The 18,861-nt window shown below is 37.3% G+C and overlaps 1 protein-coding gene across 7 annotated transcripts in view; it reads right to left on the bottom strand.

Annotated features, from left to right (window-relative positions):
* The window catches only part of MAPK10 (mitogen-activated protein kinase 10), a 379,669-nt gene that overhangs the window by 59,636 nt on the left and 301,172 nt on the right, over window positions 1–18,861 (bottom strand). For all 7 annotated transcript variants that reach the window (XM_045284091.1, XM_004703248.2, XM_004703251.2 and 4 more), the window contains 2 exons: window positions 10,526–10,708; window positions 5,254–5,378 (listed from right to left, as the gene is read on the bottom strand). In XM_045284091.1, coding sequence (XP_045140026.1) covers window positions 5,254–5,378; window positions 10,526–10,708 — 308 coding nt within the window. The remainder of the gene's footprint in view (window positions 1–5,253; window positions 5,379–10,525; window positions 10,709–18,861) is intronic.

Here is an 18,861-nt window from a genome sequence, read left to right as displayed (position 1 = left end):
CTGTCCTGATTTGACTTTGCTTATAAATGAGGACTTTATAAGGTTCCAACTGGAATGAAGATTCTTCACATCAAAAAATATGCTGGTCTCCTCAGAGCACTGGATTAATGTAAGTGGGCAGTATAGAAATTGGATACCCAAAATTGGGGGGATAAAGGCATGAAGTGGTCAGTTTACAAACTGTCATAGGTGGGGCAATATATTCAGGGGATTATAGGATTAAGGTGTAGGTGTTACTTAACTGCAATTGTTAGGCTAAAGAATTGTGGATAGGTGCCAAGTTGGCAAAGGGTGGATTGAGATAGTTAAGGTTTATTGTGCCAAACTGGCCAATAAACATGTGTGGGATTAATTGAAGGGCGGAGGGATAAATGGCTCAGTGAGCCTCGCCTTCCTAGTTCTCAGGTCTCTTGCTTTCTGATAGTCGGACCAAGGGAGAGCTGCCTTAGCCAGTTCCATGCTTCAGCTGGCAAGGCTCACTTCCCGTAAAACATCCCTGAGGAGAAGCCACATAGACTTAGCCTGATGCCGCCCTGGGTGCTGAAGAAGCCACATGGAGACCCCTGCCGGCACTGAGATGCTGACACCACCACTGGATTCAAAGACTTTCTACCCACTGGCCTGTGATCCTCCTGCCTTCCGTGTCATTGTGTGCATTTCATGAGTTGGAGGAGGACTTTGTAGATTGGTGTCGGACATATGGGCTAAGTTGGACTGCTTTCTGAATGTACACTTAGCTTATATATAAAACTCTCTCTTATACATATATGAGTATCTATGGATTTGTTTCTCTAGTTTACCTAGACTAACAGTCATGTAAGAGACGAAAATCAAAATAACAATGAAATATCTCCTCACCTCACCATTAATAGTCCAGTTATTTAAAACAAAACCAAAAAAACACCCAAGAAAACAGAAAACATCAAATGCTTGTGAGGTTACAGAAAGAATGGTACCATCATGCATGGCTGGTGAGACTGCAAAATGGTGCAACCTCGGTGGGAAGTCATTCCTCAGAAAAGTTGGAAGTAGAAATACCAGATGATCCAGGAGTCCCTCTATTTGGTAAGCATGGAGAAATAACACTGCAAATAAATAGACATATACACATCCATTTTCACCACAGCATTACTCACACTAGTCAAAAGAGGCAAACAACCCAAAGCCCAGCAGTGGCAGAATGGACAAATAAGCGTTTCCACAGACAAACTGTGGGATACTACTATATTATGTCAAACATTAACGATTAATTTGTAAATGCCACATGTTGTGGATGGACCTGGAGAGCAGACATGATGCTGAGGGAAATCAGTCCAGTACAAAATGGAAACTTTGCTGAAACCTTGCATATTCTTGCTTGCTTGTGTTCAGTGATGATATTTCAACATATTGCTACAAAAATTATCCTCTATGATCTATTTTGCTTTACTGTATAAAATTAGATGCTAAAGTTGATACACCATATTAATGTGTTTCATATTCATTATAAATGTCTTGGCTATACATTTTAATGATTTTTGTATAAAATTCTCTTACACTACCAAGAAACAGGAAGGAAGGAAGGAAAGAAGGAAGGAAGGAAGGAAGAAAGAAAAAGAAAAAAACTTTTTCTGATGGTTATGCATGGTGGGAAGGTGAGAGGAAGTAAATGATTAGAGGGTTTTCAGTATTTACTTGGAGGAAGGGGAAGGCAATATGCACTAACAGAAAAAAGTGATGGAGGCAAGGTAAGATAGTGGGAGGTTTGCAAAATTTAACAGAAATAGAGGTAAATATTGTCACATCACAGTCTTTTCAGAGTGATGGCCTATGGATAGATGCCTGGATAGGCACAGGCTAACGAGGCATGAGAGGGAGAGTATGCATATGCACACAAATACATATAGTTTGGACAAGATATCCATATATGTATATTAGCTTTGCGGCAAATATATCAACAAGTGTGATAGAGCATACAGTGAGTGAACTTCCTAGACATAACGAGTCGCTCCCTCTAGGGCCTCGAGTCCATAGCTCAAGGGACGTCTAGGTCAATTGGCATAGCATGCTTCCCAAAGATAATGTTCCACATTCCTCCTCAATGAGTCACGACTAATGTCTTATAAGGTTATACATTTCTATCGAAGATGCACTTCCTGGTCTCTCCCCATCTAGAGGAAAGGAGAGTGTGGAAAATGGAAAGGCACATGACAGGAACTACTCCAGTGGACTAATGGGCCATCAGTCTCCCCAACCTTGTGTGCAGAAAAGCTAGATGGTGCCCTGCTACCACTGCCACCTGCTCTTCAAAGTATCACATCAGAAGATACTAGATAGAGTGAGAAGAAAATGTGGAGTGGAACTCAAAGTCATAAAAGAGTTGCGGGTTCGTGGTTGGATAGAGATTGGTAGTATTCCAAGACTATGGCCCTTAGTCACCCTTCAGGTCTTAAACTGAACTCACCCCCATGTGACAATCAGATCAAACTGGTAGCATTGACCCAAGGAAAGAGTGCAGGGAAAAGAGGAGGAATGGCAAGAGATCCTGCTTGGGGAAAGTGGGATAAAGGGGATGGAAAGGGATGATTTGAAACAAAATGACTATAAATTATTGAATATAAAATTGATGATCCGCGGTATAAACTTTCACTTAAATCATAATAAAAAGTTTAAAAAGAATTGGATAAGGAAGTATTTTTACTGACACCATATATCGTTAACTGGCTTCTTTTTGATATTTCCCGTCAGTTTTGATGTTGTGCACCTTTCTGTCTCTCCCTGTCCATCACTCTATCTTTCTCCCTCCACACCCCGCCATACTATCTGCTGATTATTTGATACTTTCACTTGTTTGACTTTGAGACAGATAGGAGTTTATTTGGCAAGAAAATCTGGACAGCCGAGGTGGAAGGCATATTGCTTCATGATAACTTTGCCATGTATTCATCCAGAAAGGCCACTTTACTTTAAAGATCATAAAACTTAGCATATTCTCACACAAGAGCGAAAAAACAAATCCCAAAGGTATGTCAGGAAGCACAGCTGACCGCTTCCTGAACAGTTAGGATCTTCTCCCTCTGCAACACAGCTACAGAAGAAACAGACTGACCTTGACCTAGGCTTAGGATTCAAACCTGTTCATGACCACACTTTAAGACATAAAACATTTTACCCTTGTAAACCAGTGATCTTAGTATAGGTGACAAAGACTCTCTCTTCTTCTGTGCATTAACTGGTCTTTTCCCCTAAACCTTTACATTCCATGATGAGATCTTTATCTAAAAGCCACATGGACTGTCTGGTTGCTATCTATGCTGAGGCATGGCAAATTGAAATGATTGAGAGAGAACTTTAGACATTACTCTAGATTTTATCTTTTTCATCTTTCAAGGGTACTTCCTATATAAAGTTAAGATATGTTTTAAAAACTTGTTGCTACCATCTATTAATATGTTATTATGGAGTCTAAGCAACTGTGCCTTTTATAGGCAACATAATTACAAATGAATTACAAATGTAGGCTTTATGACTCCAATTAAACTCTAGGCCACAATCCATTAAAAACAGATTACATACATTAAAATAGATGTAAGGAAAATAAATATACAACATGATTTAAGCTACCAAAATAAATAAGAAGCAACAATTTTAAATAATTTGTCTAAAATTTTTTTACCAACATGCCCTAAAATATTTTCTTGGATTTAATTAGGGCAAATTTTCTTTTACATAATTTACTCATATACATATGCATCATATTTTCCTCTTACTTATTTTAGTGCTACATTCTATTCTAAATTAATTTATGAAGAACATCTCTGAGAATATTTCCCAAGAGATCAAACTAAAAGAGATTTAAAAATTAGAAACATGAACATACACTAATTTTAACATCAAAATCAAAGTGAGGAGAGTTTAATTTTAAGGATTATATTTTATAGGAATCAAATTAAGTGAAGAGAAATTAATTTATAGCAAATAGAAATTTCAGCCTCCTTGCAAAGTTCCTTATGAGGGCAGATATTAACGAAAATGGTTTAAGGACAGGTACATCTTCATTCCAACACTTGAGAGACTCATTTATCACCAAGATGTTTTCATTGATATTTTCATATGCTTAAAGATTGGGTTGCATTATGAAAACTACATTGTTGAATATCATTCTTATAAAGTTCAATAAACAGTATGGCTGCCACAATGAGCTCAAACCTAACAAAAATTTTGAGCACAGTGCAGGACAGAGCAGGGTTTCCTTCAAACATTACAAAATTCAGCTGGACAAGTTTGTCCCTAGCATCTTTGAGCTCCGACTTCTCTAGCGTGGTACAGAGCAATAAGAAACGATAAACTCAGTCCAGCATCTCTGACATGGACAGCAGACAAACCCAACCACTTAGCCGAGGAAAGGAAACTGCGATACAGCGCGCGCACACACACACGGAGAGACAGGACTAAGAAGAGCAAGCAAGCAACCAAAATGGATTATTTCAAATAGTAGATTAAGGACAAATTCCAATGATTTCCTGGAGGTTCTGTTGAAAAGAAAATGAAGTTATTTGGCAAAATAATTCTAAGAACTTGAAGAGATTTCGATGCTCACAGGACACGGCTTACATTGCTGACACTAACAATGCAGAGAAGCACCCAAGAAAAGCCCCCCAAGGAAGGCCTACAGATGCGACCACCGCTGGATGGCCCTGCTCAGCACTGCTCCGACAGAGAAAAACGGAGGAGCAGCGACACAAGGGAGAGACTAGAGAGACCTCTGCGTGTCAATCATTTAACATGGTTTTTAAAAAAGGAAAAGAAAACAACTGCATATGTAAATGTTCTTATATTATCCGTGAATACATCTTATGGAGGTGACCCATTCAGAACACCCTCTTCCTCCCCCTCTGCTGCCTGCAAGGGCTGGCAAAGTACGGTCTCCACCAGGCGCGCCGGTTCTCTGCCGTGAGGCACCGTGCTTGAAGTGTGCATCAAGATTTCGGTTTGCACGTTACACGTCGAGAAGGTGATGGTATTGGTGTTAACCATTTGATAAAAGCCAGTGAAAGTGTTTCACAAGCGTGTAAGATGATTGCACCAAATTCCCCCCTCCTATGGAAACGCTTGGGGGGAAGTGCACGCAGCATCCAAGGTCAAAGGCAATCGCTTTGGAAGGGACTAGTAACAACTGTCCTCTTTGGGTTCTAGTTCTCTTTCCGCGTTCACCACCGAGCACCAGGTGCTATTTTGGTCTGCGGAAGGAGAGTCACACAGGCCCCGGCTTACCGCCTCCACTTCGGCCGGGTCGTACCAGACGTTGATGTAGGGGTGCTGTAGGGCCTCGTCCACCGATATCCTTTTCGCTGGATCGATCACTAGCATCTTGGACAACAGGTCCCTGGCTTGGCTGGCTGGAACGACGAATGAGAAAACACGTTAGGGAAATTAGGAGTTGGGCCACGCATTTTGTTAAAAAGGAGTGAAAACACACACACACACACACACACCACACGTTAAATTTTTATTTCGGCAATGAATTCGGTTAAAGGGGAAAGGAAGCAAAGAACGAAAAAGCACCTTCCTTCAAGATTAAGGTGAAATTCTGGGGGGAAATTCATGTTATATATGGTATGTATTTATTTGTCTTTAAGCCTAAGGCTTTATTTAGGGTTAAAATGCTGTGTGTATCCATACAAGGTATAAAGCCCGACATTTGAATATGCAATGTAATCAGTTTGGTTAGCCTATATGAACATATAGAGTCACAAAGAACAAAGAGCATGCCTATGGAATGCTCTCTAGAAACGCTCAACAAAGGCACAGATGGGCGTTTGGAAATTAATTAACTTCTTTGCTTCTGATTCCTCATCCATGCAATGGAATTCAGAGGAATTGAGTAAGCAAATTGACCACAGATTATGCAGCCCACATTTCTTAAGTAAAGAAGAAAAATAAAATCTGGAAAATGAATGTGACAGGAATAATAAGGTTCAACCACTGAGTTTCATTTTAATGTCTTGAAATCATTAGGCATTTTTGAAGTCAGTCCGGTGCTACTGCAGCCAGTAGTAAAAAAATCTAAAATATGTATATTGTTATAATCATTACTTTTATTGTTGTGGGCAAATAATGGTTATAAATCATGTGGTGGTAATCAATGAGAGAGCTAAGTTCAAAACAATAATTAAAGGCACTAATTGAATTTAACTTCCGGAAACACTATACAATGTTATGTAAAACACAGTTGTAATTGTGAAATAAGAAGTATCTCAAATCAATATTACTACCCATGCTAATTTGAAAGTCAAGTGGTGAAACTATTCAATTTGTACTAGCTAAATAATAGGATTTTAAACTAAATTCTTCAACAACAGAGAAAAGATGAGCTTGAATTCATGAATAATATTTCAGAAAGTTTTTAGATTATTAAGGCAATATAGATTAACTCTAAAAAGATTTGAAAATTACATGAAATATAAAATCAGGAATCAACCAATCACCCCTGCCACTTAGAGCCAAATACTGTTATTGACACATTTACATATGTTTTTATTATACATTTTTACAGTTGAAATGCACAGAAAAAGATGCGATTTTCTCCTCCCCACAGTTTTGGAAATCCACGGGTCAGTTCTATTCTGCCATATAGGGTGCTATGAGTTGGAATCGACTCCACAGAGCAAGACACTGGAGTTATTATTATTATTGTTGTTATTTTAAGACATTTAAAAGGTAGCAATCTAGTTTTTCATGTGTCCTATAGTATCAATGTCTTGGAGGAACTACAGGATGTTCCTTAGAAGTAAGGATGACAACACTCCGTCTCACATTCCTTGGGCATGTTATCAAGAGAGAGCGGTCCTCAGACAAGGACATCATGCTGGACCGTGGAAGAGCAGCGGGAAAGAGGAAGACGCTGCAGAAGACAGGCTGATGCCACGGCTACACCAATGGCCACAAACAGCAAGTATGAAGACGGCACAGAACCGGGCATTGTTTTGTTCCATTGGACATGTGGACCCGATGGGTCAGACTGACTGGGTAGCACCTAACAATGATATAAATATTTTCTTGTGTGGTTACATGTTAATAAATATATTTCTCAATTTTCTAACTACCAAAAACAATCACTGATTAGATTGAAAAGCTTTCCATTTCTTTTCAACATTTGTCTCAGAAACTGGAATCTATACATTTGAGTTCTGTTGCTTCCACATAGAAAATCTGAAGCTCAGAAAAATCATGAAGACACAGAAATACTTATAACTTATTTTGCTATGTTTAATGTTTCTTGTTGCCAATCACCACTCAATGGTCACCGGAGTTCTATTCATTTATTCCACTGATTCAAGGATCTCTTGGATTTGTAACTGATTTTACAGCAAGAGTCAAGCCCTCCACTCCCAGAGTCTCTCCTTCGGTCCATGCTGGTTTCTGCTCTTAGAAATGGTAAAAGAGGGAAGGGGAGGGTCTTCAAAAATAGGGGCAGGGACTAAATCAATACACAAACAAGAATATTGTCAATGCTAAGAAACAAGGCTTAATACTACTTATCATGAACAAAACGGAGACTAGAGAGAAGTTCCAGTAGTTTATCTTTCCGTGCCAGGTAAATCTGCAATGCACATTTGGCGACAGCAGTAGGATAAGATTCCTCTCTATCTGTATATTAGTAATTCTCTATCATTCTCCAAGTTTATATTAAAATCCTAATCCAATCATCATAAATCTGTAAAGTAGTTTAACATTGAAGGGGACAACATAATTGCCGTTGTTCCGCATGCATAAAAGAGATGAAGAGAAGCTCGGGAGCATTGGATCTGGTATCTGAGTCATTGGTTGGCAGGGGCTGTCATTGTATCAAATGTTGAATCAGAACTTGTTGTCACCGTGTTGTTTTACGGCCACTGACAGCCCCCAGGAGGAAGGCAGGGAGGGGGGACTGCACAGGGTTGGTGACACCAACAGGACCCTCGATTTGATCAGAAACATGATTTTATGAAAATATCTCTATAGAGTTATAGCAACAGAAACACATTTTGTAAACCCAGGTCTCAGGTATCAATATATCCACAATCCAATCACAATGGCATTTCAAATTTTGTGGTTTTTGACTGAATGCACTACAAGCTATGAGTTTTGCTATATATATATGCTATGAGTTTTGTTATTATCAGTGTTTATACAGTTGCTGATGTTTTCAAGTTTTTTCATGTTTTTGCTAGTTATGGTGGTAAGTAGCATCTGTAAACCTATATCAATAATGTCTTTTGATAATGAAGGTGTAATTAAAGGGGAAAATGAGAAAAATCAAAATAGGTTTATCCTCAGTTATTAATAGTACATTTTATTAATAATGGAATTCAATGTAGAAAAAATTTACAAAACAATGTTGTTAGTAGTCATATACTAAAAGAAATGCTATCTTTAAACAATTAGACTTATAATCATCATATGCTTCTATGATTAAAATTAATAATAAACACCACGAAGAACTCTGTATGGTCTAGTTAATAGAGTGGGGTCAGGGATTGACACCATGAGTGAACACATTGGGTGACACAATCCTACTGAGCCACTGGACACTAGGAGTATTTCCAGAGGAAGGGTTACTTTGGACTGATTTGTCAATTAGTTACACAAAGACATGAATTCGGTCAAAGCTCTACTTAAAGTATTTAGCTCTTCTCCAGTCTGTATATAGACAATGTTAATCTTAAAGGCAGTCCATTTTGCAGTAATTTAGTTCATTGCCATTCAGAGATTCCTTAGAATAAACTGAATTTCTGTCTCATTTAAATTTATCTTAACTACACCTCTCCATCAAGTATTCACTATCTTGTTATCTGGCATTTAGCAATTGTGATAATGGTAAAATATTTATTAGTTACTGTGGACATTAATGGAGTATATCTGGCAATGACAGTACTGTGGTGTGACCCAAGAATAATGCTGGCTGAGATGATTCAGATTGTGTGTCTAGGTGGCTGGGCCACAAATCTCAGTGTTTGACAGCGATGTAATGACGCAGTCCTCCAGCACTTTGTGATCTGATGTGGTCATCCCACAGCTTTACAAGATGCTGATTTTTATAGAGTGAACTGGGTTTTATAACCTATTCATGTCAATAAATGAAGATTGGGTGTATTGATGTATAAATTGGTGCTTACTCATTTCCAATTGAAATATGGTGGTGGTGGGGGCGTAATCTCAAAAGCATGTTTTCTAACTTTTCCTTGATTCTATATAAATACAATTTAAGTAATAAAATGGATTATTATTATATTCCTTATGTAGACATAAATATCAATAATACAGATAATACAGAAAATGAACACATTTGCCATTAAAGTGAAGCACTGTTCTAAATTAATGATAAATCATTTTGTTTATTAATCCTTCCAATCAATTATAAGGTAGTCAACTCTCTACCTTCATTTGTAATAGAAGGTACAGAAGAATTAGATAACTTTTATAAGATCATACAGATTTTAAAGAACAGAAGTAGGATTTGAATCCAGATAGGGAGAAAAATAATAATTGTTTCAAAATTAGATTCCTGTTAATGAGTCAATTCTGACTTATAGCGACCCTATAGGACAGGGTAGAACTGCCTCTTGAGTTTCCAAGACTATAATGTTTATGGGAGTAGAAAAGCCCATCTCTCTCCCGCAAAGTGGCTGTGGTTTTGAACTGCCATCCTGAGGTTAGCAGCCCAACACTTAACCACCATGCCACCAGGGCTCCTGTATTAATAAAACTCGAATGTTATTGCTTATACATTTCCAAATGAATTCCATTTTTTCCAACTCTGTGACTGAGACATTCTTAACCCCATGACGTGGATGAAAAAAATCCTCAAATTTGTTGCTCAAATTAATTACTGTAAAAATTGATACAGAAAGAATTTCTTGTTAATGGAGTGTTTATAAGGAATATAAACTGTGTGCATGAAATCTCATTTAGCACTCTCAGTTGCAAAGATGGTGTTCAAGACCTGATAAAATATAAATTAAAGAAAATGCAGGCTTATGAAACCCCTACATTTCACAATTCAAAACCTGTTAGGAAAATATTTTTCAGCTAATAAAAATTAAAATGATGATCTCAATATACAATACATTCAGCTTTTAGAATTACATTTCTAAAATATTTTGAGAGTCTAAATACCAAACAAAGCAGTTGCTGTCAAATCCATCTGAATCATGTGCTGTTTCAGAGTTAAACCCATGAAATAGTTAAGCAGACAACCCTAAAATGTGCAATCATAGCCCTTGTAAAAGACACTTGTAAGACAATCTTTCCTTAATTAGAGGGAGCTCAAGTAAAGAGAGAGCTCTGCATTGTTTACATGTAAAAGGAATCATTTTATTGGGAGCTCTTACAGCTCTTATCACAATCCATCCATCCATCCATCGTGTCAAGCATATGTGTACATATGTTGCCATCATCCTTTTCAAAACATTTGCTTTCTACTTGAGCCCTTGATACCAATTCCTCATCCCCGCTCCCCGCACCCCCATCACCCACACAGTGGTTTGAGTTGTCTCAGACATACCTTTGAGTTTGTTGTGCTCAGAGTCTGCTGGAAAGAGGGAATCTGGAAAGAGCTTGGGGAAGGTGAGGCCTGCATACTTGGGGCGATTTTCAACATAGTTTCTCACTGTAGGTTGCAATTTCTTCATGAATTCTGGGCACGGAGTTCCTAGTTGCTCAATGACCTTATTCCACTGGTCAATATCTGAGAAATAAATAGTTAAGGGAAAAGAAGAAGAAGCCCGGAGCACCAGCTCTTGCTATCAGTAGCCTTCCCAGAGCCTGCGGAGTCATCAACACACCTGGTATTTCAGTAAGCAGCAAAGGACAATTAAACAACAACAACAACAAAAACATGAACAGAAAGGTCTATCAATGCATCCACTTGGACTTGATATATGCTTTTGGAAAATATGCCGTTTGGGGGACTATCATTATTTAACAAAATAGAATATCATGAAGTAGCCTTTGGGTTGTAAAGATGAAAAAACATTCAATTAATACAAAAACCATTTATTATACTGAGATTGACTTCTAAGTTATTTTGGATAGAAAAAAATAATGATAGATGCATAATCATGACATTTTAATCATTAAGTTACCCAACCATTCATCTTTTAAACGTGATAAACACACAAATATTCTTAAATTATTAATTTACATTTGTCCTAAATTACCTTTTTTCAGTAGTAAACTGATTAATTTTTTTTCTCTTTCTCTACCACATGGGAAATTTTATAGGTCTTCTAACACATAAGCTTACATGAAATCAACATAAATTTTGACAATTAAATAATATTAACTCTTCACCAAAGCTTTAAGTTGTTTTATTTATCAAAGAAATCACAGTCATGCGTTCATATCCACTGTTCTTACTTGTAACAGTAGTATCATGTATCTCTCATTTCTGTTCTCAATGAGAGATGGAGAACACACGGCCGTTCAATTGGAAACAAAAGGTTTCTATGCAAGTACATGTGTTTCTGATGGGTCTCCTTGTCACGTGCCAGGGCAAGACGCAGGTTCAGAAAGCCTTCTTCAACCCGCTCCCATGGGCTGTGTGCCTTTTCCATGTTCTGTTTGCTGTTTTTCACGTATTTAACCATCTCTTTCAGCTTTAAGTCATTGAATTCATTTACTAACAAATTTGTGACAGCTCAGGGACTTTGCCATAATATTGCTTAATTATCATTTGTAAAATATTTAATTATAACTATTCGAGGATGTTGGATTGACAAAGATGGATAGTCTTGGCCAAATAATAATAAACTGTAGTTCAAAGAAATAAAATAAATCCAAAGCACAAAAGAAAGTCAGAAGCACATTGGACACCATTAAAACCAAGTCGGTCTCCAAAGGACTCCTCTCACTGGCTGAAGTTATTGACGTGGAAAGCACACGTGACGCTGGGCTCTCAGAAAGCAAGGGGAGTGTGGGAAAGATGGGTACCCGTCTCTTACAGGACCACAGTATTTTTTAAAGGGTGCATTTTAATAAAATTCCATTTAAGTTACGATTTGCATCAGAATATTAGAAAAAAAGTTTTGAGTATGTAAGATTAGACTTGAAAACTGGAAAAACAAAGGGTGTTAGTACTATGTTAATAGGTTAGCTGTGTGTTATTTAGACATAATTACAGATAAAGCAATATGCTTAGGTAACACAAATACTGCTGTATGTTATTAAAAGTAGCTTACATTCTAATACAGTTAGGTTTTCATTCCCTAGGAAGCCTTCATTTAATCATAAGTCAAACTTCCTCAGAATTCTAAAGCTACTTGGTATAACACTAAAAATAGGAACAAAGAAGTTATCAGATTTTCTGTAAAGATGCCATTTAACAAAGTTGACAGGCAAACAGAAACCTCCTGACATATTATTAATTCTAGTTCTATGCAGATGTAGCTAAAGCATTTTTCAGTAGTGAACTGATTTCGTTTAAGCAAAGTTTCCTAAACAATTCCATGGTATTTTTATAGCAATCTTTGAGAAAGACAAAATATTCTGGTATATGTTAACTAAGAGCATTTAAATGTTTCTTTATATGTGTTCTCAATGGAGTCTATAGTTTTTTTAAATAATTAAATTAGTTTATTGGGGGCTTGTACAACTCTTATCACCATCCACACATACATCCATTGTCTCAAGCACTTTTGTATATTTGTTGCCCTCATCATTCTCAAAACATTTGCTTTCTACTTGAGCCCTTGATATCAGCTCCTCAATTTCCCCCTCCCTCCCCACATCTCTTCCCTCATGAACCCTTGATAATTTATAAATTATTACTATTTTGTCATGTCTTACACTGTCCGATGTCTCTCTTCACCCACTTTTCTGCTGTCCATCCCCCAGGGAGGAGATCCTTGTAATACATTCCCCCTTTCTATCCCACATTCCCTCCACCCTCCCTGTATCACCATCCTCACCACTGGTACTGAAGGGATCATCTGTCCTGGATTCCCTGTGTTTCTAGTTCCTATCTGTACCAGTGCACATCCTCCAGTCCAGCCAGATTTGTAAGGCAGAATTGGGATCATGATAGTGGCGGGGAGGAAACACTCAAGAACTAGAGGAAAATTGCATGTTTCATCATTGCTACACTGCACCCTGACTGACTCGTCTATAGTCTAGTTACTTTTTTTTACCTGAAATTTCTTTTCAGCTGGAACTCACTATGGTGATACTTGATGTATTAATGGTTTACAGACAGAAAGGAGGCAAGAATCTTTTTTTTTGCCAATGAAATAACAATGTTCATATTGCAAATATGTGGTATGGCCACACTTCAAAGTTGTGCCTGTCTTTGAACTGATCCCCTTCAAGTGCAAGTGTAGATGGCAAAGCTTATGACTACATTATAGATGCTCAGAGGATCGTCACATGAATAACTCTGTCCATATGATCCTTGTTTACAATGTGCCTTTTCTTTATCATTGTACATAACCAAATGAACACCAAGATTGAAAGTCAAAATTCTTGACTTCATGTCCAGTGCTTGTTCCAAGTGCTTCCAAAAGGAGAGAGCAGATTTGGAAGCGATGTGGGAGAAAATTGTTTTAATTTGATCATAAAACTGGTGGTTATGTTTTATCACAGGTAATTTCTTTAATGAAGGTCTCCAAACTGCTCCCTTAGCCAATATATTTACACAAGCAATTAATTGTATGAATTGTCTAAGGATAAGATGATACATGTTTATAAAATAAAATAAGATCAAGTATCCTGAATGGTTTAATTTTTTAATTTAATATAATAAATATATTTAAAATATTAACATGGTGAGTGATTTCTACAAACAGCCCACATTATTTTTCTAGAGATTTATTTACTATGTGACATGTACAAGTCATAACTTTTACACTCTGTAGAGTAAGGACCTGAATTTGTACAGGCACTAGCCCTGTTCTGTTTCCCAAAAGGCCGCAAGTGTATTTATTTTTATGTTTCTGATCTACAGTTCAGAAATTATCCTTTCCATAAATTAAAAAAATGTATTTAGTTAAAATAAAACAGTAATATTAAATAGGAATTACTTAGCAATTTCCTCATCCAGTTGTAAATTTACTACATAAAAAATAACTGTATTGCAAAAAGTTTGATGACCATATATAATAAACAAATATGAGTGATATGAAGCTGTTTAATCAATGGCATTATAATAAGAAAGTAACACAAAGTAAATATGGATAAAATACAAGTATAAGATTCAAAATTGTGTTTCTTTAGTGCTAGGGAATCGCTTTTGATTCATACACATGGTATTGATTGAATTTTGTCCCCTTTCAAAAATATGTGTCATAAATCTTAAACTCCATGCTTGTGGTTATAAAACCATAGGGGAATACGTTGTCTTTGTTACAGCAATGAGATGGAATTAGTATGGAATGTATCTTGAATCTGTCATTTCTGAGGTTTGAAAGAGATGAAAAGAGCAAGAGAAGCAGAGATGGTGGAAGATGGATACCACCCCACCTGAATTTCACCAAAAAAACAGGACACAGGCCGAAGAGACCAGGACGACTTCACTCAGACTCTACAGAGGATGAAAACCTTTCTCCTTAATCGCACCCTGAAATCAGATATCCAGCTTCCTTCACTGTGAGGAAGTCAATTTCTATTTGCTAACGCCATTCACTTGTGATATTTATTCTAACAGCACTGAACCACTCCGCCAGCAGCCCTGAGGGACAGAGTACAACTAACCCACAGGCTTTTCTTGGCTGGAATTCTTTGTTAAGTATGCAAATCATCAGTCTGTCTAAATTGGTGAGTGGATTGTAATCAGCAATCTTTAATTTAGTCATCTAGTGCTTAACTTTTGTGCCACCAAGTTTCCTTTGATTGAAAATTATTCAAGCTAATTTTCTTCATTAACTAAGAACTTATTTTTAAAGCAGCCCTCTTAATTTAACTGCCTTGGTGGGGGAATATGTTGAAGTAAGTCACATGCTGCCTTGACCTTTTGGTATAACAAACAGGTTACTCATTTTGGGGTATTTTTGCATCATAGTCGTGAAGATAATATATGCTATGAATACTTGTCCTCAGCCTTTCATAGCCTCATTTCTATGTGCCCTTTGCATCTTTTTAAAAATGCTACTCCCATCCTTGACCCGACTCCTTCACAGTTTCTGATTGATTTCCTACTCTGCCTTAGGATTTATTTTCAAGCTTTTGTAAAACAAATTCTCACATTTATTTGCAAATTAAAAGTATAAGTAATGCCTCCAAATTCTTAGGCATATTCTTAAAAATAACTTTTCCCAGTTACAATGTCTCAGTAAGATAGCTCCAGAAATGAGGTAGATACTTTTATGTAGACAATTTTATGTCAACTCAAAGATACATACAAGTGTAGCGTGGCATCAGGTCAAAGCCTGATGGTGCCTCCATGGGGCATGGTCTTCTCAGGAGCAGGGCCCTGGGACCTCCCCCACCTCACCCCCTGCCTTCATCTCTCTGCTCCTGTACCTGAGAGCGGCCTGAGCCCTGTCATGCTTTCCCTGACCTTAGATCCAGGTGATTTTGCATCCACCGGCTGGAGGTCTCCCTGCGTTTTAAATCAGTGCATGTGTCTGGGTGAGTCTGAAGAGGGACTTATGGACTAGTCCTGGACTTAGGGCCTTGAGTGGTACTGGGCTGGGATGTTTTCTTGGTAGCTGATTACTTCTTGATATAAAGCTCTTTCTTTATGTGAGTGCCCCTGGATTTGTTCCCCAATCAACCTGCTCGAACACAATGATTTCGTCTTGCAAGCCAACCAGTTGCCCAGGCCCAGTGCTGGGCATGATTATGTGACTTCACTTTAGTCCCATACCAAAACCAAACTCACTACCATGGAGTGAATTCGGACGCATAGCAACCCTGCAGAACAGGAGAGAATTGACCCTGTGGGTTTCTGAGCCTGTAATTCTTTATGGGAGTAGAAAGCCCCATCTTTCTCCGTGGAACCACGGGTGGTTTCAAACTGCTGACCTTGCAGGTAGCAGCCCAAGTAACCACTGTGTTACCAGTGCTCCTTAAAGTATAAAATGCTCCCTTACTGATACCTGCTATGGGTATGCAAAGTGCAGTGATGTTACACATGGCATGTCACTGAGAAATGTGACTTAGGCATCCTAATATAAATCCATGGCTCTCGAACTTGAATATTCATTGTCAACTTATAAAAACTTTCTTTTTTCTCTCCACCACATTTCCATATATCTATGTCCATATAGCTGAGTTAAGGCCAACTTGATATTATATAAAACACCAATAATAACATTGATCCACATGGCCCTTGAGTTATAAGAAATATAGGTATAGAATATATAACATTTCTTGGGATTCACTAAGTATAGATTTAAGAATAAGCTACTAATATATCGGAGTGTTATAAGATATGAAAGCATTAGATTCACCAAAAGATTGTTCGATGTCTGTTTATTTGGAAAACTGTATGGATCATTCTTCACCTAACAATATTCCAGGAGGAAAAAAATATATAACTTTACCCTTTGTCCCTCTGCAACTTTCCTGAACAAAAGATGGGAAATTATATTCAATGAGAAACGGAGGAGTTCTGCCCAATCATATCTCAAACCAAACTTCAAACTCACTGCCTCAAGTCCAGCATGACTCATCGCGGCCCTGCAAGGACAGAGTAGAACTACCCTGCTGGGTTTCTGAGACCAAAAATCTTCACAAGAGTAGAAGCCTTCAGCTTTCTTCTCTGGAGCATCTGACTGCTGTTTCGAACTGCTGACCTTGCAATTAGCAACCCAACATTTAACCCACTATGCCACAAGGGCTCCCTTGAACACCATCTAAAAATAATCAAATTCATACAATAGTATCATCTATTGAGTAACTTCATGGAACACATAAAAGCTTTCCAACATAAAGTTCAAACTATTTGACAACTTAGTACAGTAATTATATTTTATATAGTTGAAATAACTCTTAAAATAAATCTTACTTTTAAATACAATCATAAAAATCAGGTTAGAAATACATATAAACATAAACATTCTGGATAAAGATTTGTAAAGTTATTTTTTTCCCTCTGAAATACTTTTCCATGTTTTTGAGCTTAAAAAAAATGTTCCTTTCTAAATTATATCCCTCACATTTTCGTGGCATGAAATATACATAAGTGACATAATGTACTAGCATCTTTCATTATAAATGAGCACAAGAAGAGGAAATACTATGCACGAAAATTCTTCAAAAACCCAAAGCTGACCATTTGAGTCAAAGGATATTTGTTCACAGGCAGCAGATTGCTAGTGGGATATGACAGGAGACGTGATATTTGAAGGCTGGTATTTGAAGCACAACGCATGCAGTTTTCACTCACTCACTCACTCACTCATTCCATGGAGCAGTTTTCAGATTCATAGGGACCCTGTAGGACAGAGTAGAACTGCAAACAGGGGTTTCTGAGATTGTAACTCTTTCACAGGAGTAGAAAGCCTCATCTTTCTCTCGGAGCAGCTGGTGGTTTCGAACTGCTGAGCTCATGACTAGCAGTCCAATGCATAACCCAGTACACTACCAAGATAGTATGTGACTTATCAGAAGAAATTCACCTCTTAATACACTCTATTTCTTATAAGGCTGTTTATTATCATAATGTATAACATATACTTATTTACAAATAAAAATGGAGAGAGATTTCACCTATAAACAAATAGAATATTTGTTAGTATGTATTGCAGTGGTTTAATTTCCTATTGAGTTTTAACACTTGGAGTTGTTCATTTGCATAGATTCCTTATTAGGATTTGTACTTTGTTTTGTGTTTTTAATATTTATTCTTTTTTTCCCTCTTTTTAAGAGCATTCATCACAAAGTATATAGTATTCAGGTCTCAAAGTGCTGGCTGTAACTCTTATCTGCATGCTTTAGCACTTTGAAACTGGGACTATCTTAGAAATAAATTGATCTGACCTACCATTTTATAGTTGATATTATCAAGGTCCTTTGAAAACTAGTAAAAAAAGTACGTTAAGCGAAGTCCTAAAGTAACATAAATAGGCAATTCTATGAAAGGGAAATTGTATTTTCCTGATCCAAAAAGACCTTCAAATTCACTTCTATCAAGTTAATTCTAACTCAGTGCAACCCTCCAGGGGAAGGAAGGACACCTCCACAAGGTTTCTAAGGCTGTGAATCGTTATCACAGAGATTGCCTCTCTTTCCACCACAGAACAGTTGGTTAGCTCAATTTCCAAATTTTGTTTATCATCTTGTTATTTAATCCATTATATCGCCAAGGATCATTGTGTTGTCACAAAGTGATGCAAATTATTAACTACCCTGAATGCTAACAGAAAGGTTGGACTTTTAAGTCCACCCAAAGGCGTCTTGGACTGCTGAAAAACCAGCCATCAAAACTACCACTGTTCTACGCTGGCACTCAGTCACCTTCAGTCCACACTGACACAGCTATTTTTATTTTAATGGTAGTACCACTGTGCTCTAACCTATGACACCATCGCTGAGAGTTTACATCCTTTTCTGCTTTAAAACTACATTAAAGTGTGGTTTAAGAACAGACAATCAACTTTATATAAGATCAAGGGAACATATCTCTAAAGTAGACTTAAAGAAAATTTAAATGTTTAAACTTAAAAAGTGAAAATTAGGCAATCCCTGCCCATCCTAGCATTTTCCTCTTTCTTGCCCCATAACTTTTATCTCTTTCTGATATATTGATCCATTAATAATTTTTACTGTGTTTTCTTCTTGGTAAAATGTAAATTTCAAGATGGCAAGGGTCTTTGTCAGTTTTGTTTATTCAAATATTCTAGGGGATGGGGTGGGCTAAGCATATAGTAGGTGCTTAATAAGTATTTTGGAATAAAAGTTGGT

The sequence above is a fragment of the Echinops telfairi genome, unplaced genomic scaffold, assembly GCF_000313985.2.
Source record: "Echinops telfairi isolate 266 unplaced genomic scaffold, ASM31398v2 ScPeMD7_7468;HRSCAF=8506_0, whole genome shotgun sequence".
NCBI lineage: Eukaryota > Metazoa > Chordata > Mammalia > Afrosoricida > Tenrecidae > Echinops > Echinops telfairi.
This window is presented reverse-complemented; position numbering and strand designations above follow the sequence as displayed.